General features: G+C 47.2%; 1 protein-coding gene across 4 annotated transcripts in view; it reads right to left on the reverse strand.

Annotated features, from left to right (window-relative positions):
• Positions 1–1486: 1486 nt before the first annotated feature.
• ankrd12 (ankyrin repeat domain 12) overlaps positions 1487–27851 on the reverse strand; it is a 37208-nt gene continuing 10843 nt past the window's right edge. The window contains exons 2-13 of one of the 4 annotated variants that reach the window (XM_086153358.1): positions 20022–20135; positions 17726–17876; positions 15277–15348; positions 14668–14808; positions 13082–13285; positions 12610–12752; positions 10800–10947; positions 6207–10627; positions 6012–6110; positions 5768–5911; positions 5592–5687; positions 1487–2789 (exon numbers count right to left, since the gene is read on the reverse strand). In XM_086153358.1, the coding sequence (XP_086009484.1) occupies positions 2604–2789; positions 5592–5687; positions 5768–5911; positions 6012–6110; positions 6207–10627; positions 10800–10947; positions 12610–12752; positions 13082–13285; positions 14668–14808; positions 15277–15348; positions 17726–17876; positions 20022–20081 (5865 nt within the window). In that variant the 5' untranslated portion in view covers positions 20082–20135 and the 3' untranslated portion in view covers positions 1487–2603. Of the gene's footprint in view, positions 2790–5591; positions 5688–5767; positions 5912–6011; positions 6111–6206; positions 10628–10799; positions 10948–12609; positions 12753–13081; positions 13286–14667; positions 14809–15276; positions 15349–17725; positions 17877–20021; positions 27730–27851 lie in introns of those variants that run through there. The other 3 variants (XM_086153357.1, XM_086153361.1, XM_086153359.1) reach the window with 3 other exon arrangements.

The raw sequence follows: 27851 nt of genomic DNA on the forward strand, positions 1-27851 counted from the left end.
CTTCTAATGTCTCTCTATTTATAGTTGTTTTCAGATTGATTTTTTTTTTTTTTCCCATTTTTGACATTCTGTTACGCTGCTGTGACAAAGGAATTTCCCCTATGCGGATCAATAAAGTATATCTTAAAACAAGATATACTTCATTAATTCCTTATTGCCTATATACTTGTCAATTGTGAATGATTGTAGATATTTATATTCATGTTTATTAATTTATACTTCTAAAAAAAATAACACTTACACAACACGATGTAACTCCAAGTCAATCACACTTGTGTGAAATCAAAGTGTCCACTATTTTGTTTTGTTTTAAGAACATTACATCAAAGTTGGATCAGCTCCTAGTGTGTTTTTCCACTTTCATTTTGAGTGTGACTCCAAGTCCAGACCTCCATGGGTTAATACGTTTGATTTCCATTGATAATTTTGTGTGATTTTGTTGTCGGCAGATTAAACTATGCAAAGAACAAAGTATTTCATGAGAATATTTCATCCACTCAATCTAAGATGTGTTGTTTTAGGGTTCCCTTTATTTTTTTGAGCAGTGTATATAGAGTAGCAAGTCACAAATATTAATGCTTATTTTCTGTGTTATTTTGGGGTTGTTGGGAATAATGTATCTGTGGTTTGGGGGTGCATTTAATTCTGAGGGCTTTACCTGGAATTTAGTCTGAACAAATAGTGGGACTGTGGGTTTCTATTGTCCATTAAACAGATGTTTTCCCTGACTACCAACGCGAAAATATTTTTACACATACATATATATATATATATATATATATATATATATACATATATGCAATGTTTGCTAATTTTCAGTGATTCGCCCAACTCTTAAAGTTTTTTTTTGTCTGAATTATAGGCAGGTTAAAACAGATCTCAAAAAGCAATCTTTACAAATAATGATCTTGCATTAATGAGTGTCGTTGTAAAGGTTGTAGTTTTTGAATGTATGGGACAAAATGGTGCAGAGGTGAAATTGTACTGACCGCTGAGGGTGAAGGAGTCTCAGTAAATAGTGACATTTACTGGATCACTCTTCATCCTCTGCCCCTTCTGTCATTTAAGAGGGAGCGTCTGCGGGGCAAAACAAACTCAAGTTTATGTGGATCTGTTTTCATTTTAGCACATTGTTAGTACATATCCTCCTGTCACTAAGACAGCCTCTTCTCATTTTTGCGGTCTGTTTTGGAGCTGCAGTTTCATCGAGGCGACTGCGGTGTCTGCAGCGCCATCTAGCGGTAGGGATTGGTACTGCACGAAGGGCAAAATTGCTGCACTAAAAGGCCTTAAAAAGGAGAATTTTCCTGCTCGATTGGCAAGTAAAGTTACAATTCATGCGTCTATAAATGCAAGGAAAAGAAAAACCTCTTTGGAATCTGAACTCTACACTCAGATACCAAGACAGATGCCCACAGTTTGCTGATCAACCCATCGGTTCTTCAAATGGAGACTTTATTCAGATGAATAGCCCATCACGCCCGACTTTAGTTTCACAACAAATAAAATTTATTCAATTATATATTACAAATATTTACAAGTCATGTAACAAGTAAATATTAAAATAGACATTTTTTTTTAGAACTATCGTTCAAAAGGCATTATGTTGAAAAAATAGGTTTTGTTGTGATCTCACATTGAAACTGTAAAAGTATGTTGTTTTTTTTTTTTAATTTTCCTCGGAAGCCACGACAGACTTTAATGTGCGCGAGACACAATGGACGACACGAGAGGAGTGAGGCCGCAGTAAGTACGAGTACACGAATGCGCCGAAAAGAGCCGAACACGTCAGGAAAACTCACAATTAAGTCCACAGTACAGCGTTGTCTTTTTTTGTCTGGAAATAAAATAAAAATAATATTAAAAAATACAAATAATGCAACGCATGCACAGCATTTAATTGCCAAAGTCAAAAAACACCAGCTGTGGCGTGGAACTGCAGATGAGGAAGATGGGGAAAAAAAATAAAATAAACAAAAAAAAAAAAAATAATAAAAAGGAAAAAAAAAAAAAAAAATACACAACGAAAAGCCAACACATGCTTAAGATCTTAAGCCAACAACAACAGGACGATCACGGACAAAGAGGACACTCCATATAAAAACCAACTTTGGTCCATTAAAACATGAGACAGAACGAGTTTACAATCAAAATATCTATTATTTTTTTGTTTTTACAAGTTTAAAACAATAATTACATGGCTATTTACAAATGCACAATTTTTTTTATGTATAAAATAAGTTAAAAAAATTAAGAGCACGGTCTGTACACAATGTATGAACACGCACTTTTGAAAACAATTGAAACCTTTCAGTTGTGTGACCCTGCTTGATGAGCAGCGGTATCTTCCCCCGCGTTTGGTCTCCGCTCTCTGGGCTTTTTCCGTGGCACGCGGCCCCCTCCCCCCTTCCCCCCCCTGCGGGTCGGAGGTCGCGGTCGGTCCTCGCTCCGACCCCGGCGGCGGGCGCGTCTGTTTAGACTGAGCTCTCGAGTTAAACAGTCCGGCCTAAGTGCTCTTCTGCCACGTCTTAAGTGCTTCACATTTTTCTCCCGGCTCCCTCCCGCGGCGTCCCCATCGGAGCGAAGCGCGTCGGTCCCGCGGCTCATATGGGCGTGAGGTCGAAGTCGTCGTTGACCTCCACCAGCGGGATGTAGAACTCGGGGATCTCGAAGATGCTGGTGGACTTGTAGGTGGCCGGGTCCAGCTCCTGCAGCTTGAGCTGCCACTCCAGCCGCTGCACGGCGTTCAGAGCCGCCGCCTCGTGCTGCTGCCTCATCAGGAGGCACGTCTGCAACGGGGTCGGGGCGGAGGAGGGGAGGACAACGGGTCATTTACATCAAGAGTCGGCCAGTGTATTGCGACCTTTCTGGATAAGATAAGCTGGGGAGCAGCTCGCTTGACAGTCAGGTCTGGGGTTTGAGGGAGTAAAGTGAGAATCTAAAAGAATCAGAAAAAGGAAGGAAAAAAAAAAAAAAAAAACACGCACATCCGCTGCCCGGTTAAAGATGGGCGCTGGTTTAAAAAATAAAAAAAATCTGCAAACCAAAAATTATTTTGAATATAGTACAGAAAACTTACTCTTCCTCAGAGTCTATGTTTGTTTTAAACGTCATGCCAGAATATGTTTTCTGCACTATAAGTGAGATAAATTGGAGCGCTTTCGGTGTGCAGATTTTTTTCAAACCTCTATTCAATCTAAGAGAACCAAGAAACAAGTTAGAGGATTTTTTTTTTCTTTTTTTTTTTTAATAATTTGATAAGATCATCCTTTGAAGAAATAAAACGTGGCAAGAAGCATTGTCTGTGAGTAAAGTGAAGCCGTGCAGTTCTATAAAAAACACCTTTTTGATAATAAGATGAGTTTTACCGTCATTTCCGGACTATGAGCTGCCAACCCCCCCCCTAATTTATGGATTTTTGGGCGCTAACAAGTTTCATGCCGCCGAAACATTTAGCCTCGTCACATCGGATCGATGAAATGACCGTGAAATTCTGAGGGCCTTCATTTCCGACCGCGAAGAAGATGACTTTTGTGAAACGTTTAAGTGCGCCGGAGGACGACGGAGATAGCGATCAGTAGGACAAAGCGGGGACAGATAATGGATGGATATTTCCTTGTCTTATATCTTATCAATCTTTTTCATCAGCTGTGTTACAGGCACTATTTGGAAAAAAAAAAGCATGTCCGGTACGTATTTGTGGATGTTACCGCTATGTATTTAATTAAAAGTTTAAATGTTTCTGTGTCTATACATCTTATGTTACAATGTGGACACCTGCAGCATTTAGACAAGTACCCATATATTTATTTAGTTATTTTTAGCCGGAGCAGCTTATATTCAGGTGTGCTCAATAGTCCGGAAATGGTGGTAATTAGTTTGTAATTCAAGGATTTTGACTGATATTTCTCTTTTGCCCGACCACTCACTCTCATTAATATCACAGTTCCTTCGCAAATCTACGACTTCTAGAAACTCAAAATGTTTTCCCCCCCCAGGCTCGTCTGCGATGCCCCGAAAAGTGCCCTTGGCCGTTACATACCCTTTTCATCTCAATCCCCAGAAGGTCCAAAAGCCTCCGCTGTTTTTTTTTTTTTTTTTCTTTTGCTTTCGAAAGACATCAACCAGAAAAAAAGAAAACAAAAACTGCAGCTGGCAACCAGAAGAATCGGAGCTTTTGCTTTTCACCAGAGGACCGACGTTACGGCCTCTGCGTTGAATAACGTCCCCTTCGCCTTAAAAAATGCGAGGCTCCGCCGAAACGTCGGACTCGAACCGCGGAAAAAAGGCGAGCCGGTGTAATCTCCATTGTTTTCAGGGTTCGCGTCTTTCCAAACAAATATCACAAACCCCGTGCGACGGCGGCGAGGATGTGGTTTAATGAACCGGATCAATCTGCGGCGGACGCTGGACATTTGTGTCCGGGCTGCGGCGTGTTTACATTTTTCTGCACAATTAGAATACAACAGGAAAGGCCGGCCAGAGGCCCGCTGACCCGTTCGGTATGCGGCACATTTGGTTTTTATTATCGTCTGGAACCCCGGAGAGCCTTCTCTCAGCGGCGGGGGGACCGGCAGATCCTCTGCGGTTCCTCGTTTCGGCCTTTTTCGAGATTTTTTTATTTTTTTTGCTTTGAATGCAGCAGTTTTGTGGTGAGAAAAGGGTCGGAGGCTTCCACTTTGATTTGGGGACGTGAACGTTTCCGAAACATTTCTCGGTCAAATAGCTTTCCGCCGGACAAAAGGCAACCTTTTCTTTTTTTTTTTTTTTTAAATCCTCTGAAACATTTATAGGCTATTTGGATGAGACATTTATGATAAGTTATAATTAAAGGCTATTTATAATAATGTCAGATATTATTCAAATGTTAATCATCTTGGAACCCTCCTCTTTTTTTTTTATTTATTCAACTTACATTTTGTTACTTTTGTTCCTTTTAACCTCCAGTGTCGAGTAAGGCGGCTTAAATAAAATGTACGATTCCTCAGCGAGAGTAGCGGCGCATGAAAATGCGTTGGAATGAAGCGTCACTTTCAAATGAGGTAAAAAGCTCTTCATGGATTAGCGCCGACCTGCAGGGATCAACCGTCGCCTTCTCGCTGCGGGCGCTAGTTTGAAGGAGCTGTTATCCGAGCTTATCGTCACGGTTGTGATCAGCCTCTCGTCATTTATTCAAATCGAAATCTGCGGCGGACACTCACGACCCGAGATGGGAAACCGTTCCTGTCGTGACTTTGCGAAATCGTACTTTTTCCATTTAAAAAGAAGGTGCTTGCAAGATGATTGATTTTCAGCCTGATTCATCACCGGCAGTCATTGGGTGGGACAAACAAACATTCGGTCCCTCACGCACGTGTCTGGGCAGTTTCTGGTCTCCACTGAACCCAGCGCACGTTTTAGGATTTTGTAAGGAAGCCTCCGGACACGGAGAGAAGACGCCAAACGCCACCATTCCCGTTGCTGTCGGGAATCCGACCTGGAAGCGGGCGGCAACCGCCGCGCCGCCTTGGTAATACTTGAGATGTTTGCTGTTATACGTCTGGAAATGGGGCCGAGAACCCTCTTCTCCGCTCGGCGCACGACAATCTCACCTTCAGTTTGTCGAACTTGTCGTCGACATCTTGCAGCCAGGACATGAACTGCCTGGCGTTGAACCTGTCCCGCACCGACGTCTTCCCGTCATCGCTCTGCGAACGGAAGATTCCGCGCGTCAGGGATCCTGTGCTTTATGGCGAAGGCGGCGGCGCCCGGGGAGGGGTTGGCTCACCTGAACATCCTGGGGCATGTTGTACACTTCGGCGTCCAATAAAACTGTGCAGGCACTGAACGGCAGCGTCTGATTGGCTAGTGTTCTCGCCGCCCTGTAATGGACTCGTAGGACCTCCTGCTCGTTGGAAACGATCAGTTTCTCCTGCGTTTGGGGGGCGAAAGGGGGAGGGGAGACAACGGGTCAGACGAGTGGCGCGTGGGAAACCGGGGCCACGCGTGGAGTCGAGGGCGAAATGGCGTACCCTTTCGATGCTGTGCTGCAGCCGAAGTTTCATACGAACCACCTCTTGCTGCTTGAACATTTCCTTCAGCTGCTCAGGCAACGACGGAGGCGGGGTTATCTGCGTTAGACAGACAGATCGGACAATTAAAAAACAAGCAGATCGGTGGTTTCCTCACAACCGCTCCTTTGTTTCGGAGCGAAAGCGGACACTTACCGTTGGGATACACAGTTTGCTCAGGGGGTTTCCGTCTAAGAGGTAGGATCCGTTGAAGGTCACGTACTCGTCGTAGAACTGCGGCGGCTGGGGTGTGACGCTGCACAGCACTTTGCGCTTCTCCTCGATCTTCTTCCTGATGTGCAGGAACTCGTAGTAGGGGTTGGCCCTCTCCGTCTGGTAGGGCTCGATCTCTTCGAGCTTCACGGAGGCCACGATGGCCGCCAGGGACTGCTGCCCTCTCTCCCTCTCCTGTTGGGTGGCGGAGGCCGACTGGGCGGCGGACGCCTTCGGCATCTTCCTCTTGCGCGGGTGCGGCACGTGCACGTCGGCCTCGTCGTCCGCCGAGCGGATCTTCATCTTGGTGCCGGAGGAGTCGGACTCCTGGTCCCCGGACTGCGGGGAGGAGCTCCCGGAGGCGCCGCTGCTCAGGTCGGACTGACCTCCCGGCTGGAGGGGGCCGAGACCCGGCTCTTCGCCGGACGAGGACGACTCCAGTCTCTCGTCGGCGGGCGTCACATCCATGGGTTCGGAGACGCACTCCGCTTTCGCTTCGGAGGAGCTCTCTGAGCACGGTTGGGCTTCGGACCACGAGCTCTCGGACGCTGCGGGAACGACGGCTCCGCCGCCGCCGCCGCCGTCCTCCGACCTTTGAGCGATATCAGCGACATCTTCCGCCTTGGGCTCGGGACTGGCGCACGCCACGCCGTCCTTCTTCTCCAGCTGGAGCTCCGGACATGGGCCGACGCCGTCCAAGGAAGTTCTAGATTTCTTGCACTCGTAACCGCTCACGTCCATATCCTCTTGGGAGTGTTTGGACTCGGCGTTCGGTTTGCTACAACCCGCTAAGGATTCCGCCGCGACGGCGGCGGCGGCGGCGGACGGCGGCGGGCCGTCGATGCCCTCCGCTCTGGAGATCTCTGGGACGTTTTCAGCGTCGTCCTGCTCCGCTTTGCCGGCCGTCTCCGGTTTCTCCCTGCAGTCGGAGGAGGAGTGCGTCGCATTCGACTCGCTCTGCTGCAAGCTCTCGGCGCCGGAGGACGCGGGAGGTTCCCTCGGCGGCGCTTTTTTGGCGCTCGGGGGCGCCGACGTCTCGGCGGACGTGGACGGCGCGGGTGTCGACGGTGCATCGGGATCGCCGACGGTGAACTCAGCCAGCGAGTTCGTGTTGTGACACTGGACGTCCTGGCCGGGAGGAGGATCGACAGAGGAGGGAGCTTTCTGCTCGGCGGCTCCCGGCTGCGCTCCGCTACACGGCGTGACGCCGGCGAGGTTTTTACTCGGAGGGTCTTTGTTGAACATCTGTGGCGCGGCGTCGCCTTCGCCGGCGGATTCCGCGGCCGAGCCGGCGCACGGCGGCCCGCCGGCAGCGGCGGCGCTCTCCTCTCGGTCTAAAGATGGCTCGCCCGCTCTGCAGTCCTCGCCCGCGGTCACGTTCACGTTGGGTTTTGGCAGGTTCTCCGCAGCTCTGGCTTCAGCCGAGGCGTTGGCGTCCTCGTCCAAGATGGCCCTGAGGTAGGGAGACTCGTGTCTGCCGGGCGGAGCCGCGGTCCGGCTCGTCTGCTGCCCGTCTGGAAGACTGTTGCATTCTTTGTCGTGAAGAGACGGCAACCTGGTGGCTTGAATGACGAGGGAAGACTGGAGGAACGCGGGCTGCATGTCCGAGGCGTCCAGGTTCATGTCGGAGTCGTATTCCACGTGCCGGGGTGTTAACGTCGTGGCCTGGCAGGAATCCTCGGAGCTCGCCACGGAGACCAAGGACACGGATCTGGACATGAGGCCGCAGCGTTCCGCCTCTGGGCGGGGGGATCTGGTCAGACAGTTTTCCACAGCCGACATGACCTTTGCGCTGATAGAGGGCAGGCTTTTTCCGTCCAGCGACATCGTCCTGGGGCTGGCGGTGTCCTTCGGGGGCTTCTCTCTGCCCTGGGCGTCCGAGGCTTCGGAGCTCTTGGATCTCATAAGCTCCTTACTGATGCACGGCTCGCTCTTGGTCCGGTCTTTGGACTTGGACTTCCCGGGGTCGGTGAGCGGTCGCTGTTTGAGTCGCTCCCGCTCCTTCTGTTTGATTTTCTCGAGGTGCTTCCGATGCCACTGCTCGATTTCCTGGTCCTTCAGGCTGAGCATTCGCTCGAAGCTGGTCTGCATGAGGTCGTCGTTGACGAGACGTTTCTCTTTGGGCTTGGCGTCCCGCGCCGCGGGGGAGGCTTTGGCTTTGGCCTTGTCTGCGTCCGCCTCGCCGGCTTTGGCCTTGCTGTTCTTGGGCTGCTGGCCGCGCTCCTTGTGCCGCTCCTTGTCCTTGTGTCTCTCCGAGTCCCGGTCTCGGCGCTCTCGGTCCTTCTCCGGGGTTCTCGCCGCTTCCTCCTTCGATTTGGCGGATAAGGACTTGCCGCTCTCGGCCGGGTAGTTCTTCTTCTCCTCCAGGAGCAATTTCAGATTGGAGCCCGAGGACGGCGTGCCTTCTTTTATTTTCTCTCTCTTTTTCCTGTCGCACTCCTTCTCCTTGGACCGGTCGGGCTTCCCGTGATCGGCGCTCTTCTCCGGAGGCTTCCCTTTCTTATCGGCGTTGGCGCGCTCCTTTTCCCTGTGATCCCCGACGCCGTAATCTTTGTCCTGCCTCTCCCTATCGGACCGTTTGTCCAGCTTCTCCTTGTTTTTCCTGCTATCTTCATGCTTTTTCGCCGCGGATAGAGATTTCGGCTTCTCGTTCTCTTTGGGGTTTTTATCTCCCGGCAGATGGGACGAGACGCTTCCCGCCCGCTCTTTTTCCTTCCAACGATCCACCGGATTCTGGGGCTCGGTTTTGTCCGGGTGCTCCGACTTCACCTTTTTTTCCTTGTCCGGGTGCTTTTTCTCCGTCTTCTCCGACTCCTTCTCTTTCCCCGGCGGCCTCTTGTCGGCTTTGTCCCGCGTGGCCTTCTCTGTGGACTCCAGCTGGTCTTGATCAGCCGCGATCCCACATATAGGTTTCTCCTCGGCCTCCTCTTTCGTGCTGTTGCTCTGCGGCGGCTCCTCAGGAATCCGCCCTGAGCCGTGGCACTCGGCTCGCTCGTCACACTCGCTCGGCTTCGAGTCCTTCGCCTTCTCCTCTTTGGCGGCGGCGGCAGCGGCGGCGGTCTCCTTCCGCTCCTTTTTCAGCGCCTTATCCTTTTCCCGCTCCCGTTTTTCCTTTCCGCCGGCGTGCTTCTCCTTGGCGTTCTTCTCGTCTTTGAACGGAGGGGAGTCGGAGGACTTCCGGAGGGAGCCGTTGTCTTCGCCTTCCCTCTTCACGGGCGCGGGCTCGTCCGCCTCGTCACTTTTGAAGAAATTCTCTTTCCAGAACTCTCTGTCGAACTCCAGGTTCCTGTGGCCGTCCCTCCTGGCCTCCTTCTGCCGGTGGCGGCCTCGCTCGGCCTCGTACTCCCGCCTGTGTTTGTCCTTCTCCTTGTGTTTCAGCTTATGCTTCTTCACGACCTTGCCGTCCAGGTCGGTCTTCCTCGAGGCGCCGTCGGCGCCGTCCACGCTGTTCCCGACGCCGGCGTCCCTGTAGGGGCTCGAGCGGCCGTCGTCCCCGTCCACGCCGGGTTCCTTCTGTTGGTGTTTGCTCTTCTCCTTGTGCTTGCAGCCTTTGGTGCTGGAGCCTTCCGTGCAGAACTCGGCGTCCGCGTAGTGGTTGTATTTGATGCCGTCGACCGGACAGGGGCTTTCGCTGATGGACACGCACATCTTAGTGTTTTCCTGTTTGAGCGGCGTCTGCTTGTCGGCCAGGCTGTGGTTCAGCTTGGGAGACTTGATGGAGGACAAATGAAAGAGGTGGACGGACGAGTCGTCTTTGGGGCTGAAGGACATCTTGAAGGAGTCTTCCTCCCGACCCCGATCCGCGCTCTCGGACACCGTCGCGAGCGACAGGACCAACGTTTTGCTGTTCTCCTTCCCGTCTTCTTGGTTTTCCTTGTTTTTATTCTGGCTTTTGTTCTTCCTCTTGACTTTGCCTTTATCCTTCAGCTCGGAGTTGTCCTTTTTGGACCGCGCGTCCACCTTGAGGTTCTCCGCGCTCTGAGAACAGGTGGGGGAGTTCCTCTTCTCCGACAGGCTCTCCATTTCGTCGCTGGACGTGTCCGAGCTGCAGTGGACGCGGGGGGCCTTTTGCTTTTTGGACTTGGAGGACGACTCATCCTTGCCGCTTTGCCTGGCCGCCACGTTATTCCTATCTTTGTCTTCCTTCTCCCGCTGCCGCAGCTCCCTTCGGAGGATGTGTCGGTCATTCAGTGCTTTGCTGAGATCCTCCTCCTCTTCCTCGTCCTTGAACTCGTACTCGTCCAGCCCTGGCACGGAAGATGATGATTTTGTGGCCGGCTTGCCTTCCAAGTCCTTCTCGGCGTCCGAGTCTTCCATGTTGTCATCCACGCTGGATGGATTCACCGACGGCGGGTCTTCAGACTCTGAGGAAGAGAGGCATTTTAAAAACGGCGCGATACGAGCGAAATAATTAATACGACAGACGTGGCCTGACGGCAACGGAGCCGAAATTACTTTTTGTGGAGAGAAAACAAAAACAATTTTTTAAATTACTGTGCTCACAGCCATAGAAACAGGAAGTCGGACAGCATTTACCTGAAGAGCTCTCATCTTGGTCTGAAAGTGGCACCTCTCCCTTTAATAGCTGTTCTAGTTCCTGAGAATCTGCCACGTCCACTGGGCGCTCCCCGCGCTTGTTGGCCTGGAAGGCATTTCCGCCGTGGCGTAATAGCAGCTTCACGATCTAAAAATCAAAAAAAAAAAAAAAATAAAGTTTTTATTCAACTCCTGGATCAGGCGCTTAACGACGGCTCGGCATTTTGATGACGTTTCAATTAACGGTGAAAACGTGACGTCGAAGCCGTGACCGCCTGCCACCGAAACGCCCGGCGGTCGATGGGATTTAACCCCGAGTAGAGCTTTACCACTTCAAAGTGGATTAAGATCTGATCCCCTGAGATGTGGTCGGGGAGGCGAGGGTGTGGTCGCCGTCGACTACCGCTTGTCAGCTGCGTTGGCAGAACGGTGCCCGTGGAGGGTCTCGGTCATTCGCGTGATGCTATGATATCGCAGTCGCCACTGGACTTGTTTGGTTCCTGAAAAGCCTCTCAAAGGGGCTTTGTCGGTCCAAAAAACCCAAAAAACAAAAGTTGCAAAAGCACAGTGGACCCAAGAGTACCTGTTTTACTCAATAAATGATTACACTAAGCCATATATTATCTGATTCTCTTACTGAGAAGACTTTTAGTGATGTATATCTTTGCGTCCATTTTAAAGTCCAACAGCATCAATGTGACTATTTTACCCACGTGTATTCTTGTGTACAAAAAAAAAAGTCATTGTATGTTTGGGGATGATTGTCTGATATGGATCGAGGTCCCAATCACTGTCTTCTCCCGTTCGTCATGACAACGGCGGTGCAATCAGCCGGAAAGCAAGCGGCAGCCTAAATGAGCTCGCTTTTGTGTTTCGCGGCTTAAGACGGCGCTAATGGGATCTTTGTGGATGGATATTATGCTGCATAATTTCTGGTCTCGAAACACGCGACAATTCACAATATATCGTATTTTGAGGACTAAAAACGTGCACCGCATTATAAGGCGTGATAAAACATACGGTATATGAAGTGAAACAACACAGTTTAGTCGAACTTCGTTCATCTGGATTTGTTCCCTCGGAAACGGTTTTGTCTTCTTTACTTGGCGCAGTTCATCCGCTTGCTTCCTCCGCTTCCGTGCTATTGAATCATTCGTGTTGAATTCTTTCTCAACTATTCCCATCATCTACTACGTGACTGATAGCTTAGAATTTGAATTCCGCTTTGTAAGCGTGTCTTTTAACAGGTGCCATTTTCAGTAATATTCTGTTGAAGCACAGGTCGTACCGCTATTACAAAAAGTGGCGGAGGTAAGCGCACTACGTACCGTTCTCTGATATATGTTAGAGTTACCAGCGACAGCCTGAAGTTAGTGTGACGTTGGAACAACATTGTATTCCAGCACTACATAATCAGTAATCTGTTGTCTGACGTTGCAACCCATATTCAAAGCGCAACAAGAATTCATAGATAAAGTGCACGGACGATTTTTGAGAAAATTAAAGGAGTTTAAGTGCGCCTTATATTGCCAAAAATATGGTGGTTGTGATACTGTGACGGTAACGATGATACTGTGGACTGATAAAAAAAATAAAAGTCACTCACTTCCTATTTTAAGGTGTATCCCGTAGTGCTATTATTTGGCGCCAACTCAACTTTGGCAGTGGGATTATGTGTTTAAACCCCCGGTTGTGAATGAAAGGAATGAGCGGCTCCCTTTTCATGACACACAAAACTAGCAGGAGGAAAAACCGCAATCGCACTTTATCAAAAACGTCACGGCGTAGTAAAGAAGGTTTTCTCTCTTACATCTTTATGCCCGCTGCTGGAAGCATCGTGGAGTGGCGTGTCATCATCCAGACCTTGCGTGTTTACCTCCGCGCCTGCAGCTATTAGGACTTTGGCCACATCATAGTAACCAAGATTACAGGCTTCATGAAGGGGAGTCCAACCTAGCGAGGACAGAGGCAACTTAAGGACTATGTCGGTCACTTTGAACGTCTCACAGGCAGTGTTTTGATTTTCGAGAGGAAAATACGAAACTACGGCGATTCGTGTACAGGGATAAAGTGCTCTAAGATGATAATTGAAGAAAATCTAAATAATACAGGGGATTTCTTGAGTGAAACCACATAAGAGAAGCCAGAAAAGACGAGAATATGTATACGATTATGCATCGCTGTCATGTTGCCAGGGGCCGTCTTTCAAGACAGCAGCTGTTGGTCATTAATAGCACAGATGCGAGGAAAGTAGCTAAACGGCCGCCTCCCGGGCATCTCACCTGCAAAGTCTTTTACGTTAACATCCGCTCCGAGGCTAATGAGCTCCCTGACTTGCTTGGCGTCTCCTCGGATGGCTGCCATGTGAAGGGGCGTCTCCCCTCGCTCGTTCCTCTTGTTGACTTTGTCCTTCTGTCGGGAAGAGGCACTGCTTGGGACTTTCTTCTGCACGGGGGTCGTTTGAGAGGGGTGACTGGGGGTCGAGTCTGGGGCAAACACAAAACAACAACGACGACGACTTCGGTGATGCTCGAAAGCAAGCGGCGCGTCGCCGGACGACGGAAGTGCAAACAATGACGAAAGTCAACGTTAATCGCGGATTTCTTTTTTTCTCTCCATCAAATCAGACTGCGGTCTCTGTTGAGGATTTAAGGAGATTCGGACGCCCTTGGAAATGTTTCCAATGATGAATGCGACGAGTAGAAGGAATGCAATTCCCCTCCGGTCTCGGCCAGGAGCAGAGAAAGCGGTCCAGAGGACAAGAGGAAGGACTACCGAGTGAAGTCTTTCTGCATCGCTTCTGAAAAATTCATTCGGTAATATTGTGTAAAACACTTTCAATGTGTTTCCCGCAGGGGTAGCTAAATGACCAAAGCACACTTTGCTGCAGCTGCTTTTTTTTAATGTTTTTGTCATGTTTCATTTGATGCGTGAATGCATTTTAAAAATGTTAAGGACGTCATCAATTGAATTCATCTTCCACTCAGGTTCAGTCATTATGGGGGGGGGCTGTAATGACATTATTTTGAATGGGGGGGGGCAGCACGTTACAAAAGCACACATAGGAAAGTCTCACTGGATTAGCCAATAAGGCTAAACAGCGATCGGACCACAACTCGCTGACGAACGACAAGACAAGAACGTGATTTACCGGCATTGAAGTATTCTGCCGTTTACAGGGCGAACGTGTGAGGACAGAAGAGAGGCTGATCACAACCGTGATATTTCTGAAGCAGTAAAACGCCGCCATTAGGGAGTACAAAGACATCCTGCGGCCAGATGGTTCGTTTCGCTCTTCATCTCGGGACTTCAGGTTAGCCTTTGTACTTTTGCCACCGTCGGCGGGACGATCAAACAGCCGTGGCCATCAAACTCGCAACATTAATGACCAAAACACAGCAGAGTGGAACATTATGTTTCTTGTCTACTTCTGCAGCCTGGGAGTAAAAGGGCTGCCGACATAGTGGCCTTTAGTGGCAGATCCACGTCGCAGGAGGAGCCACGGTGGTCTTCGCCACAAAGTAAGACACGAGACACAAAAGAACTGATTCCAGGCTAAAAATGCATTCAGACTGAGGCTAGGATCGGGCATCGGTTAGCTTAGCAGTTGCCCTGCCGCGGTCTCGTGACGTTCACAGAGGTCACCTCGGCCGAATTTTTCCGTCTAAATCACGACAGGGCCATTTCACGGAGAGGAGTGGATTTGGAAGCGGCCGGCTGAAGGACATTTAAGAGCTGCATATCCTTGAACTGCTTTTAAAGAGAAAGCGTGCTTGTCACAAGGCGCTGAGGCGTGACTCATCCAGCAGCAGATGCACCGAGAGACATCCTGAGGATGTGGTCTAACTGAGAGTGCGGGTACACAAACCTGGACTGTTAGCAGTCATTTGCATCAGGAGAGCCATCTGTTTGCGCTCCGACAGAGGATACCCAAACAAAAGGTTCGGAGCTTGGGACTTCTTGCCCCCGGTTTCCTTTTTCATCTTCTTCTTGTCTGGTCCATCTTTATCTGTGACAAAACGCAACAACAACAACACACAAAAACAAAACAAAAAAAAAAACAAAAAAAAAAAGTTATTTTCCAAACCATGATCCATAAACATCGTAACACGATTCAAAGAGGCGCGTTTGTTTTTAGAGAGACGCCGCATTCCTCCTCCCTTGCATCTGTTTGGATACAAAGAGAAACAGATGACAAGCACAGTCTGAAAAGGAGATTAAAAAAAAACAATAAAAAAAAGTTAGCCATCTCTAAAGCCGGTAAAGAACGAGTGGCAGTCCTCAGGCCCGCTCCGTCTCCATCGGTCGGGCGAAAACTAAACAAAAGACATGCTTGAGCTGTAACGGGGGCAGGATGCAAGGTGGAAAACACACACACGTGCATGTGTGTTTGTGCGTTTTTACGGCAGCGTGGTTGCACTACAGAGTGACGAGACCGGTAGGAGATAAGGGCCGAGGATCAGGCTGCAGCGATTACCTGCGTATATCCTGCAGGGAGGCACTAATCTCTCTCCCCAGGTCTCACTCGACTGGCCTGGGTCTGAGTCATCTACAGTGCAAAGCAGAGAGGATGGGGAGGGTAGAGAGGAGGGAGGGTGGGGAGAGCAGGAAGGGTGGAAGGGTGGGAAAGCACTGCATTAGCGCTCGCTCTCTCTCACCCTCCTCATCTCACATGTACTCATATACAGAGAGGCACATAGAAAGTCACCACACACACACACACGTCACGAGTCACGGCGACACACGAGACAGGAGGGGGTCCGATCCCGGGGGGGTCGGGGAGGGAGTCGCTGCCTCCGCGTTCCCCGAACAGCTGCTCGACATAAAATCTAAAGGAAATTCGGAGAAGGGTGTTTGAATGCGAAGCTAGCCCGCTCGGCCGACTTGTACGCTCAGTAAGCCGGCTGTCATCGACACTGAAATAAAGACGGACATTTATTTTTCCGCGGACGCGGGAAGACCGTTTTAAGCCCCTGTTAAATCCAGGACCTCCGAGCCACGGCGCTTTCGCTTTTTTTGTTTCTGGAAACGCAGCATGTCCATCCGATGTGCCCTGTTGACCAGACTTAGGAAAAGTGACATCAGAGTTAGCGGCCTTGACAAGTCCTCACACAGGAACATAGTACAATTTCAGCCATGATACAGTGAGCTGAATGCTGAACTGAATATTATTTTGTGATATTCACACACAAAAAAAAAAAAAGCAAGCGATTGGGAGCTATTATTTGAAGAAAACTTTCAAGTTAAAAGATTGACATCAAATCGCTTATTGTCATGGCAACTGGACTTGAAGACGTTTTCACCCCTGGGGCGAGAGTGAAGAAATTCAAGTCCAGTTGCCGCATCAAGAAGACGTCGACATGAAGTCGCCATGACCTGGATGACCGAGAACCTCCGCAGGCATCCAATTGCTTGCGGTGTTTAAGTGGATTGCGGCCTTTCTAAAGGACGGCCAGCCAGGCTTGTGTTTGAATCAAAGTGCTGTGACGTAACATCCGTTTCACGCAGCTGGAGGCTCTGGGCAGAGAGAGTGAATGATTGTGCAGTTAACAAAAAAAAATAAAAATGAAGTCACTGAAATGATGCTGGGGAAGACGGCAGGTGGAAATCTTATTTGTTTACACCGCAGTTTTCTGCCGATAAATGAATAGACCTCTTGTCTCAACTGTCACGATTAGATGAACGGGAGGTCAAAGGGATGTTCAAATCTTTTACTTGGCTGTTGACAAACCTGAGGTATCTCAGCTTACCGAATTCAACTTTTAATATCGCAAAATCTTTCTGAAAAAATATCTCCGTGTTTAATCAGAACATGGAGCCCGGAGAGAAATGAGTTTACGATATCCCCGGAAAGAAGCGGAGCACAAGACGGGGGGCATATTAACATTTCAAAGAATTCTGTGGCTTGTGAATAAACTCAGACCGTGATCCCGTGTCACTTGAACCAGAGATTTTCACAAATGGATGCACAGTAACGGGTCTTGCAAAGGCAAAAGCAAACAATATTTTTGTAATCAAGACATTTCACAGAAACACCACACCCAGGCATTTGTCCAACTTTGACTTCACTCTCGAACGACCCGACTCTTAACGCTTTCCTTCTGGGATCGTCATCTCCTGATTCACGTGTCGCTTGATTTAAAAAAATAAAAGTTAAATCCATAAAGATTTCAAAAACAAGTGTGAGGCAAAACAATCAACGATGGATTGCTGTCCGCTCTTTTCAAGCAATTATGAGGGCGTCTGTGTGTGTGTGTGTGAGACTGATTCAAAACAAACAGCAGTCCAAGTGAAATCCAATGATATGTACGGTATGCTGTCAATGATGTATGGAATTTTAAATATTTCATCTCAGAAATGGTGGTCTGAAAGAAATAAAAAAAAAAAAAAAAGAAAACCGTTACATAACTCAACCTTTAGCCTTTCACTTTACTGAACACATCCTTGTGGGGAAACCTGCCCGTTTGAGCCGTGACACAGTCAACTGTGGGACATTTTCAATGGAAGATTCAGGAGATTATCATTGATTTAGCACTTGATCGCATTTCAAAACATGAAAAGGGATCCGAAGGAATCCTGAGGCGGACGGCCCGGTTTCACAGGAGAGAAAAGGTTAGATCTCCCATTCTTATTTGAGAGGAAAAATACTGGGGGAAAAAAAACAAACAAACAATAGTACGATGAACTTAAGGAGATAACGGCTGACATCTTAATGCACAATGTTTCATGTTGTCAGTGCGTAGTCGCTGTCTGGCGCTTTGGACCGCGTGACCTTTCCACAGCACCGACCACCCCCCTTTCACAAAGTCCTGGCTTGCAGACCACCAGGGGGCAGTGGGAGGACATGGCAACATGCCAGTAGCATGGCGGTTGGAGGAGGAGCAGCAACAGAAGCAGCAGCGGCGGTGTTGGCGGCGAGTCCTTACCAGTGTCTGAGTCTCGCTCCTCCGGCCGCGGTGGACTGGTAGTGAAGGAGAGCTTGCGCTTCATGGAAGACTTGACTTTTCCTTCCTTCCCCAGCAACTCACTGCGGTCCAGCTTTGGAGTTTTGGTGAAAGGGGACAACTTGTCTTTACTCTGCCGGACGAGAGGAGGAAAGCGGAACGTTAAGAGACGAAGCCTGGATGAGATTGAACAGTAGATGGGAACAATACAACGGCCTCAGTATGCTGGAAGGACTGGGCAACATTAAGGATGTGCTAATAATAAAAGAGCATGCTTTTTTTTTTTTTTTTCTAAAAATCACATTGAGTCTATTGGACAGCTTTTAACCATTTTGCCGATTGAGAGTTAAAAACACGCCATGTGTTAATCGCAAGTAATAGAGGGGATGGTTTTATAGGTGTTATACTCATAATATTTCAAAGGCTTCCTTTCAGTTAAGCTTTCAAGCAAATACTCAGGGATAATGACAAGGCAGGAAAAAAAAAAAAAAACATAAAAATCAGCCAGGTAAGGGCCTGGTGATGGGGATGTGTGATCGAAGATGGTCCCAACCTACAGAAATGCACACTTGGAATTGAGAAGATGTTCGACTGTGTCAGCAACACGGCATTTTGAATTCCACTATCATAATTAGCGCCGAAAACGTGTCATTTTCACTTGCCGGTAAGCGCGGCGGGGCCCGACGATGCGGCTGTCTGTGTTGTCTCCGACCATCCGCGGTGTACGGAGCTGACACAGAAAGGGAGGATTGTTTTGCTCTCCGGCTCAAAGTCAAACCCGCGTAGAATGAGTGACAAGTTGGCGTGAAAGAAAACAGGTAAAAAGACATCAAACTCCAGCGTTCGGTTATAACCAGCAAAGTCTAAATGAGGCCAGAAGGGCAGCGCTGAGTGATTAATTTCATTCATTCGTTCTCTTTACTGCTTATCCCGGTCAGGGCTGCAGCCTATCTCGGCAGTCATTGGACGAGATGCGGGGTTGACCCCGGATCGATCGTAAGGCCACTTTTAAAAAGATATACAACCGTTTACTCCTTCATTCGCTCCTCGTCCCGGAGGGACATGCGAACTCCCTGTTGGGATCAACCCCACAAACCACTGCACCACCATGCTGCCCCCGCTCCATTTGTTACGCTTAATTTAATACTTACGGGACTCTATAATAGAGTTTAAGCACAATTTGCACACTGAGTACTGAACAATTCACAAGATATATTTCTCACTCATATTTATTTTTATGCCGTGGCAAGACTGCCCATGTGACAGTTTTAATTTGATAAAGATGAAGGTTCTCGGCGCCAGTTCTGAGACACGGCGGTGCGGTAAAATACATTTTTTTTGCAGGGGAGAGGGACTGCAGCGTCGCCGAGGCAATGTGCCCACTGTGAGCGTGACTGCTGAAAGGAGAGTTCAGATGTGACATCCTTGTTTCAAGAATAAAAGCAGACATTAAATGGCCCCGTCGCTTTTTGGAAACAGCATCATTTGGTGGTTTTTACAATGGTTATAACTGCCAGGGGTTGTGCTTTATGACCACGAAAAGACCGGTGCTGACTCACTCCTGGCGATATAATGAATCCTTGAAACAACGGCATTATTTAAAACGCGGCTGGCGACGCGCCTCAGGAACCGCGCAGTCTATCTGAAGGTAGCATCTACGCTGGCGTTCAAAAGTGAAGACATTCATTCATGCATGTTTGAGAAAAGGGGGTTCCTGACAACAGGGCAGGAGGCGGCCAGGTGTTACAGCGTGCGATATTAGCAGTTGTCCGTTACATACGCGCAGCCCTCTGCAATAAGGGAAGTGAATCTTCTGAACCGCCACCAAGCTGAACTTTCTTCACATTTTTTTTTTTTTTTTTGCATCTTGGCGCTAACAGTGACAAAGCAAGGGGGTGTAAATGGATGAGCCATCATTTTCAACCATTTTATTGGTTTGCTACCCATGCTAGCAAATGCCATTGATGAATTGTAAACCTCCACATGGAGAGCGGGTTCGTTTTAATGCTATAATTGTCAGAAAAACAAGTAAGATCCTCCCGAATGAGACATTTTTGAGCATAAAAGCTGTGATAGTTCAGTGCGCTGCCACATTTTGATGAAAATAAAGAAAAAAAACCCAGGGTCACTGCAGCAGTAGCATGTAGCAAGACAACCGTCGATTGAAGAAATGTCTTTCAGTGGTAACATATTACTTTGATATCATAATAGGCATGTTTGAATATAATACTGAAATAAAAAGCAAAAACCTCTGATCCAAGCGTATGTGCTGGCTTACCTTCTTTCCTGCCTGCTTATCCACCATGGCTCCATCTCGGTCGCTCCCAGGTTTGGCCATGGTGAGGCACCTGACTAACTGTGACAGTTACAGCACAGTAGGTTCATCATGCACCTGCAGACCGAGAAAAAAAAGAAAAAAGGAAAAACAGCAGCCGTCAGAGGGAGAATGACACCGAATACGTGACGGGGCATGCGTTTCTTCTGAAAAAACACAAAGACAGCGAGAAAAACAACAACCCTTTGTTCCCTTGCAATTTTTTTTTTTTTTTTTTTACTCCCAACGCCTTGTTTGCTATAATTTGCATGAATTATGTTGTATACTTCAAAATTAAATCACAAGCAACTGTTTATGACTCCAAGCTATCAGATACGATTTGTATGTTTCGTGAGTGCTACAGAATCCTGACGTAATAGATGAAACGGGTCAATTAATGGATAAAGAAAACAAAAGCTAGACTAATTCACTTGCACCATGAATGGAGTGGCAGCAAAATATGACAAGGTGGGTCAGTATAAAAGGGGGCGGGGGTTTATTGAAATTTCCATTTTACTTCATGAGCGTGCCCTTAAGCAACAGACAGGAAAGGCGGCATGAATCACTGCTTTGGGGACGGCGAGGAAAATATCCCTACTGCATGTTGTCACTGCAACGCGGAGTCACAATGAGCAAGCTTCGCTCTGATGTGGCTGAAGACGGTGTAGTAACACACCCGGGTTTGTAAATGAGGAACTGCGAGCACAAGCAACGAGAAGGTATAACACTCAGACGAACTGGCACGGTAGACCAACGTGGCATGTGATGCGATTGCTCACATGTTTGATGTTTCGAGTTTGACATTTACAGTCACAAGGCTGTCCTTTCCTATACTTAGAGTGACCTTTTCCTGCCTCTTTTTACACTTTTTTTTTTTTTAACACAAATGTGTTTTGGTCTCATTGGGCATGACTCACGACACCGTGAAGTGAGTTTTAAACACCTTGTCTGATGTTTTACAAATGACATCGGGTTTTTTCTGCCAACTTCGAGCGAATTCTACTTTTAGACGTCTTACGGTCATATCATTCAAAATGCGGTTACACTAGAACACTAAATTTATAGTGTTAGCATGACATTTTCCAGCCGATCTGCCTTCTCTGCCCGTGAATATGATGACTAGGCTCAAAAGCGACCCGCCATTTTTTTTTTCTTTTGATGCCTTTATAAGCTGTGCACATCCTGAACAAAAGTACGGCCAGCGAGAGGTCTGTCATTAGTCAGCACATAGCCACTATGCAGGAGTATTGTTATTCGGGCAGCCAAAAGGGAGAATTGAGCAGACCACAGTGAACATGCTGCACGTCGGGGGGTACTGAAGCAGGTCGGAAGCCTCGGACCAGAGCAGAAAACAAACACTGATCGGACTCCGCTCGGGCCCTGAGGTGGCTTGGAGATGGTGCGTCTAGAATTGCAGAGATATCTGGGTATTTGCCAGTTTCATACTCGGATTCATAGCATTTTATGAGCAGCTCCCAGCTCAGGGATGCATTAGCTCCTCCGAGCTCTGCCATTAACCTTGGGCTGTTTCTAGCATAGATCAAACCCTGCCTTGATGACTACTACACTTCAAAGAGACTGCAGGCTGCATTAGTTTGGCATGCTACAGCAGAATCTCAGCGATATCAACAATTAACTAGGGCACATAATTCCAATGAAAAAGATGATCAAACTGCACAACAGCAACGCATATCATGACGTAAACAGCAAAACTAGCTGCTTCCCTGGCTAACCATCAATTAAAGTCTATATATGAATCCAAAATCATAGCTTGCGACTGTCGGATCTCCTGTTAACCGAAATGGGAAACATTCCAATTGTCGCTTTTTCGTATCCGAGAGAAAACAGACGCTGGATATGATACGAAAAGCATCATCCGGGCACCACAAGGACAGTCGCCTTTAGCTGTTGCAGTGTTGCTGGCCTGGTGTGTTTGCACCAAAGAGGACGCATTTCCGCAGGGTTGACAATGGAGAGCGTGCGGCGGGAGTAGTCGCCAACAAAATGGCTGATTGATTTATTGGATAGAGCAAATTCATAGAAGAGTCAAAAAAAAAAAAAAGGGAACAAGTTTTCATTGAAAAGCCAAAACATAAACAACTTAGTTCTCATTAGATCATCTCTGAATAACCAGCAGCATGCCGCTCATCATATATCTATTATATAAATGCAGAGCGAGTGTACCCACAATTTTCACACAATGCTGTAGAGTAATTCATTTACACACACACACATTATTATTATATTCTTGATGTTTACCATTTTCATGCTGCTACCCCGTGTGCCCCCTCAACTGCCCCTCGGTTTTCCTGATTCTGATTCAGCACTTCAGCTTTCGCAACAGGCCAGCTTTGATTCCCTCCCAGTTTTTCCGCTGTTTTCCGTTCCGAAAAGGGCATACATCCACCTGCTGGTATGGGTTTCCATTTCCTTTGCCTACAGTGGGTCCAGACCACAAGCATATTGACGGTCAGTTGAAAGTCTGTGTCCAAGTTCAAGCTTTGCGGTAAACGCGAGGCCTTCATCAGCAGCTCTTATCTGTTGCTTGTCCTAGGCGGCCCTTAAATATACACAGCGGGAGTGATCTATCGCACACACCGTCGTGTCTGTTTATTTTCACTGCTCGATGCGTTTCTGATTTTGATTGGGTTTTTAGGAGAACGTTAAACGTGCAATCACCGCCACATGCACTTTCTCAAAGCTGATCAAATTCAAATCACGATACAGACATTAGCTAATATCCTACAATTTCCCCAATAAGCTAAGTAATATTGTGTTGTGATGAGACCTGCGATTAGCATCTCTAATGTGTATAAATAAAGCAGGAAGTGTTGCGAAACAATAGCTGTGCTTTGTCCCTGTCCTCCTCTGACATACGCGGCAACACTGGCCTACATTTTCAAAGTGACAGTAGATAAAGAGCTCACCGTTATCCACGAAAATAAAAGTCACGAAAAGGAACACTGATGCTACGGCGAGCGGCTCACGTCATTACTTTGTATCTTTGTTTTAGATCATTTTATAAAACAGGATATGTGGAAAGTAACGGTACCAGGTTCACCGTGCTGGCAGCACAGCTGGCCTCTCTGAGCAGCAGATGTCTCCGTGTTTATTATAACCTGGCGTACTCGGATTAAAAACAAACCGGTTCCTTTCGGACAACAATAACAGTCATTTCCCCGCAGTGTTAAGCGGGCGGGTCATGACGGCGTTGCAGCTTTAGTGCGCAGTCTTGCGTTTGTGTAGCGGTTTGGTGGTTTGGGGAGAGGGTGGTGAGGAGTGTGTGGTAGTGTAGCGCACACACACACAGTATGGTAACCTGATCCACTGACTGCTGGACGGGACAGGGAGGAAAACGGGCTAAGAATAGAACGGGGCCTTACACACCACCACCGCTACCAGCAGCAGCGAATACCGAAGTACGACCCGCTGGGTGCCCTCACACGAAACGTGGAAAACACATGTGAAATTCCCTGACGTCCGGTGGAGACGTAGCTGGCCTTGCATACGTGACAGAAAAAAAAAAAAAAAAAAAAATCTGGAAAACTGGCATTAAATGCATGGCCGCTCGAAAGCTTGGCTATAGGGATTGTTTTCGATGCCGCACTCACACTACGCTGGAGGAAATGTTTCCCATGAAATCCTGTAGCGAGTGAGACATGCTACGCTTGCTGCGACAGTGAACAGCCTGTCACATGGTTGCTGTCCTGTATGCTGTCAGGCTAAATGATGAGGGAGGGCTCTCTCAGCTGTGCATTCACTCCCTGCCTTCGCCTTCGCCGCCGCCGCCACCTCCTCCTCCTCCTCCGCCGCCGCCTCCCTCATGGGTAGCAGGACAAAGCCAGGCACAGAGGCTCAATGACTATGTGAGGAGAAGCCAGAGGTTGCAATAATACCTCACAAAGATTCGAGCATCATCACAAAGGCGGGCTGCTGTGAGACGCTGGCGAGACGGAACGAAGAAAACCTCGCTTGCGTGAAGTGCCTTGTTTATGTATTTGTTTTGTTTTTTTAACCATTCGACAATAAAGGTCCTACTTAAAAAGTATTGTTAGGTGCATTTTTTTTATTTTTATATGTATGTGCAATAAGACATATTTGGAGGGGTGAATACATATTTCGTCGATGCATAATTCACATTGATGTCGTGAAAAATATGAAAACTAGATTTCCGGTTCAAACCAGAGCAGCTGAGACAGAATGCATGCTGTACAGTTCAGTCTTGTACATATTCAAGATTTCTTTTATTCAAAATACCGACACAGAGAACAGCTGGGACGGGAGAAGGTCATGAGATGGAAAAGGGACTGGACCAGTAAAATGATGTGTTTACATGTTGTGATGTGAAAATTGGGACAAATGTACACATGGAGGCAATATGTGTTATTATTGGCTGTATGGATGCAAGCTTCAAGCAGAACATCAAGGGCAGCTCTTCTCTTTCCCAGCATTAGGTTATCTAAACTGAAGGCATGTTTCATCACCAACAAATATACAAACTCTGCAGCCTAGAGACACTTTTCACCTCTCGCTACTCACACCATGACAAATTAAGCAGACCTCCTCCGACTCGCATCAGGCCTTTGTTCAATTGGTGGTTCAATCAGCCAGCCATGTTCCAAAGAACATCGATGACTTCCGTGAATTGAATCAATCAATTCAACAAAAAATGGTCAACAACAATTGAAAGCATAGATAAGGGGGAGGGACAGTGCCTGGATTTCAACCCAGTAGGACCGAAAATACCAACCACGGTTGCGGATAAACAGTGACGATTCCTCTGAAGGAATTCATGTGACACATACTTGATTTCCTCGCAACACTAAATAAAATATGGCTCTATTGTTAAAACAATAACCAACAATATTATAAAATTGCAGCGTTGTCCTAGGTCTAAGACCTTTTGAGTTTGCAGGGAAGTACAAAGTGGATGCGTGGCCTCGCAAAAATGCTGCGAGAACGAGACATTGTCTTGCAAACAATCTGACATTTGGCTGCTGTAAACACGAAATAACTCAGCGTATCCGTCCAAAATGTGCGCTCTGATGTGACTAGTAGCTGCTCGGCGGCCAAATTCATAAATGAAAAAACTTCAATTGATAACACTTATCAGCCTTAAAAGGTATAAAAGGAGAAGGTTGGGGCAAAGCTGGCTTGAAAATCAAACTCCGAGTTAAAAAAGCATGTTTACACAAGAGCAGTAGAGATCGAGTTAACTCTTTTGGCACATGAACAAGGCCCAGCCCACTGAGACGCACCCATTTAACTGTTCTAGCAGAGCCTGGGAGCTTCAAGGCGTCTACGGCCTCCGCTCTGAATGTAGGTTAATGATCAGATACCCAAGCAGTGGACAAGAACAATGAAGCCTTTACTGCTGATTTCTGGCTAAAAGAAAAGAGGCATTAGACCAAAGGTTGGGACCTAGGCGTGGGTCTTGCGCTGATGTAACTTACAGCGCCTTGACAACTAACATCTCTTGTGGTATGTAGTCAACTACAATGCAACGACAGCCAACAGCTGGAGAATAAAAACCAAACTAGCAACATTTTTTATTTTTTATATATACTTTGGCTGAATCGATATTCTAAAAACCCCAGAATCCTGAGGGCAAAACCTCTTTGGGAGAGGCCGTATTGCTCAAACTGTAATCTAAAAGAAATTTAAAACATTCCGGCGTTTCCTTTAACACGGCGTAAGTCGAGAGCATTACTCAAGCCCCCGGAGGCTAAGAGGCCATCTACATGGCTATAATAAAAAACGTGGAGTCACGACCACAAGGAATCCCCCGTCTACCGGCTTGTGAATGGGCAGCCGGCTGATTTGTCGGAAAGATAAGACAGACGGGAAACCCGGCTTCGCTTCTCATTACGAAATTCAAGATACGACCGGGTCCACGCTTGTCACGTGTAATTATGCTCGATAAGGTTTTGATCTTATCGCGGGCTTGACACATGTCGGGCCTCGATGTGCCAAAACCAAAGCCTGGGTAAGCCTTGGCGAGGCTCCTCGCTTGACGCCACATCTCGGGCGAGAGGTGGGAGAACTATGTAGACTCCTGAGCAAACAATCCTTTTGATCGAGACTGCAGCGACGCAAAAAAAAAAAAAAGGGGGATCTGATTTCCCTGGCTGCTAGATCATCATCTGCAAAAACATCCCATATTTTGGTTTGAATAATGAGATGGTTGGAAGTGGTTAATATCATTTTGGTTTAAGCATGTTTCTAAATAGTGTCATCAAATATATTGATACATATGAGAAAAAGTCAATCAGCCTATTTGATGTTGCAAGGTAGTGGTTCTTCAAAATGAACTACAAATGACTGGTTGGTTTCAAGTCTAGTCAGGTTCTTCTCTTGATAATCAAGTTATAAATAAATCTTTATTGGTGGATTGAGTGACTTCGTCATGGGCTTGTTTTATAGTATTTACTCGTGCCGGTGATGTTGTGAAAATGAAACAACGTATGCAGAGTGAAGCTGTTCCCATGACAAAAAGGTATTTGACGTCATCTAGTTTTTGACTGCTTTACCCGTTTGATGACGATAAAAAAAAAAAAAAAAAAAAAATGAATGCTAAACTCAACCACTGGATCGGATCGCAGCGACAAACCTGCATTCGCTCGGATCGGTTCCACATCGGTCACACACACACACGGTTTAACCTGTGTTAACCTGGATGACGGGAGCTGCGGACTGAGAATCCACAACATCGGTGCCCATTGTGGGGAGAGAAAAAAAAAAATCAGGTTGTTGAAGAAATAGGCCAGATTCTGTCAATAATAGGAAACCGAGGTGGTATATTTAACTTGAAGGTGAACATAAAACTGCACTTGTGCATTCCTTAGAAATGTATCGCTGCTGTATTTGTGACATCTTATCTTATCTTTTAGCACAAATTCACACTCACAATTGACTGGTCTAGAGAAAGCTTCGTCCCACAGCTCCCTCTATGGCCATTCTTAACCCTTCCTACAAGTGTACAAAAGAGGGAGGGGATCACATTTGCATTCAGACGTTTATCAGCCGAACCAGGCGAATGCCATTTTCTTGTGTGGGTTCATGCACGGTTGGCAGACAACGGGCTACATTTCACTGCGCGTTGCACATCAGGAGCAGTTAGACGTTTCACTATCTGCCATGCAGGCTCTGCAAGAGATGAGGGTAAAACCGATAACCCCTCATTGTTTGGACTCAACCAAATGAGCCACTGCAGGCTACAACTCATTTACCAATTCTCATTAAATTGAGTGGATTCATTTCTGCGGTCTGGACAGCATACGTACCGAGCGACCCGGCATCTCATGAACTCGATTCAAAAGCAGCCTGTGTGCAAAGATCATTAAAAGAGAGACGTTTCTTCATCGAAGAAGCAAACAGTTTGGTGTCGTTCGCTGCGTTCTTCGTTTAACAACACGATCGATTATTAGATTCAGCTCCTGCCACAAGTTTCCTCTGGATTTGGGGTCATAATATTTCACTTGTTATGCTTGGCTTGCTCTGTGTTTCCTGCTCCATTTATAACCTTGAAAGTAAACAAAAAAAAAAAAAAAAAAAAAAAATCAGGACAATAGCAACTGTTCAAAATACCAAATAGAAATGACACTTGCATTTCATAGGATAAGATTTCAAGTTGAAACATATTCCTCTACAGTAGACCAAATGCGGAAATCCAAAAAGGCACAGAAAAAGTAATGTCAATAAAATAATCATTAACCCATTTTTCAGCAGAGGGGTATTTGGGACAGGAAATTGTGATAACAGCAAACAGAAAACAACAAAGCGCTGCTGTGTTTG

Source organism: Fistularia commersonii, chromosome 10, assembly GCF_037954325.1.
Source record: "Fistularia commersonii isolate RoL2024-O1a breed Wild chromosome 10, RoL_Fcom_v1.0, whole genome shotgun sequence".
In the NCBI taxonomy this organism is placed as follows: Eukaryota; Metazoa; Chordata; class Actinopteri; order Syngnathiformes; family Fistulariidae; genus Fistularia; species Fistularia commersonii.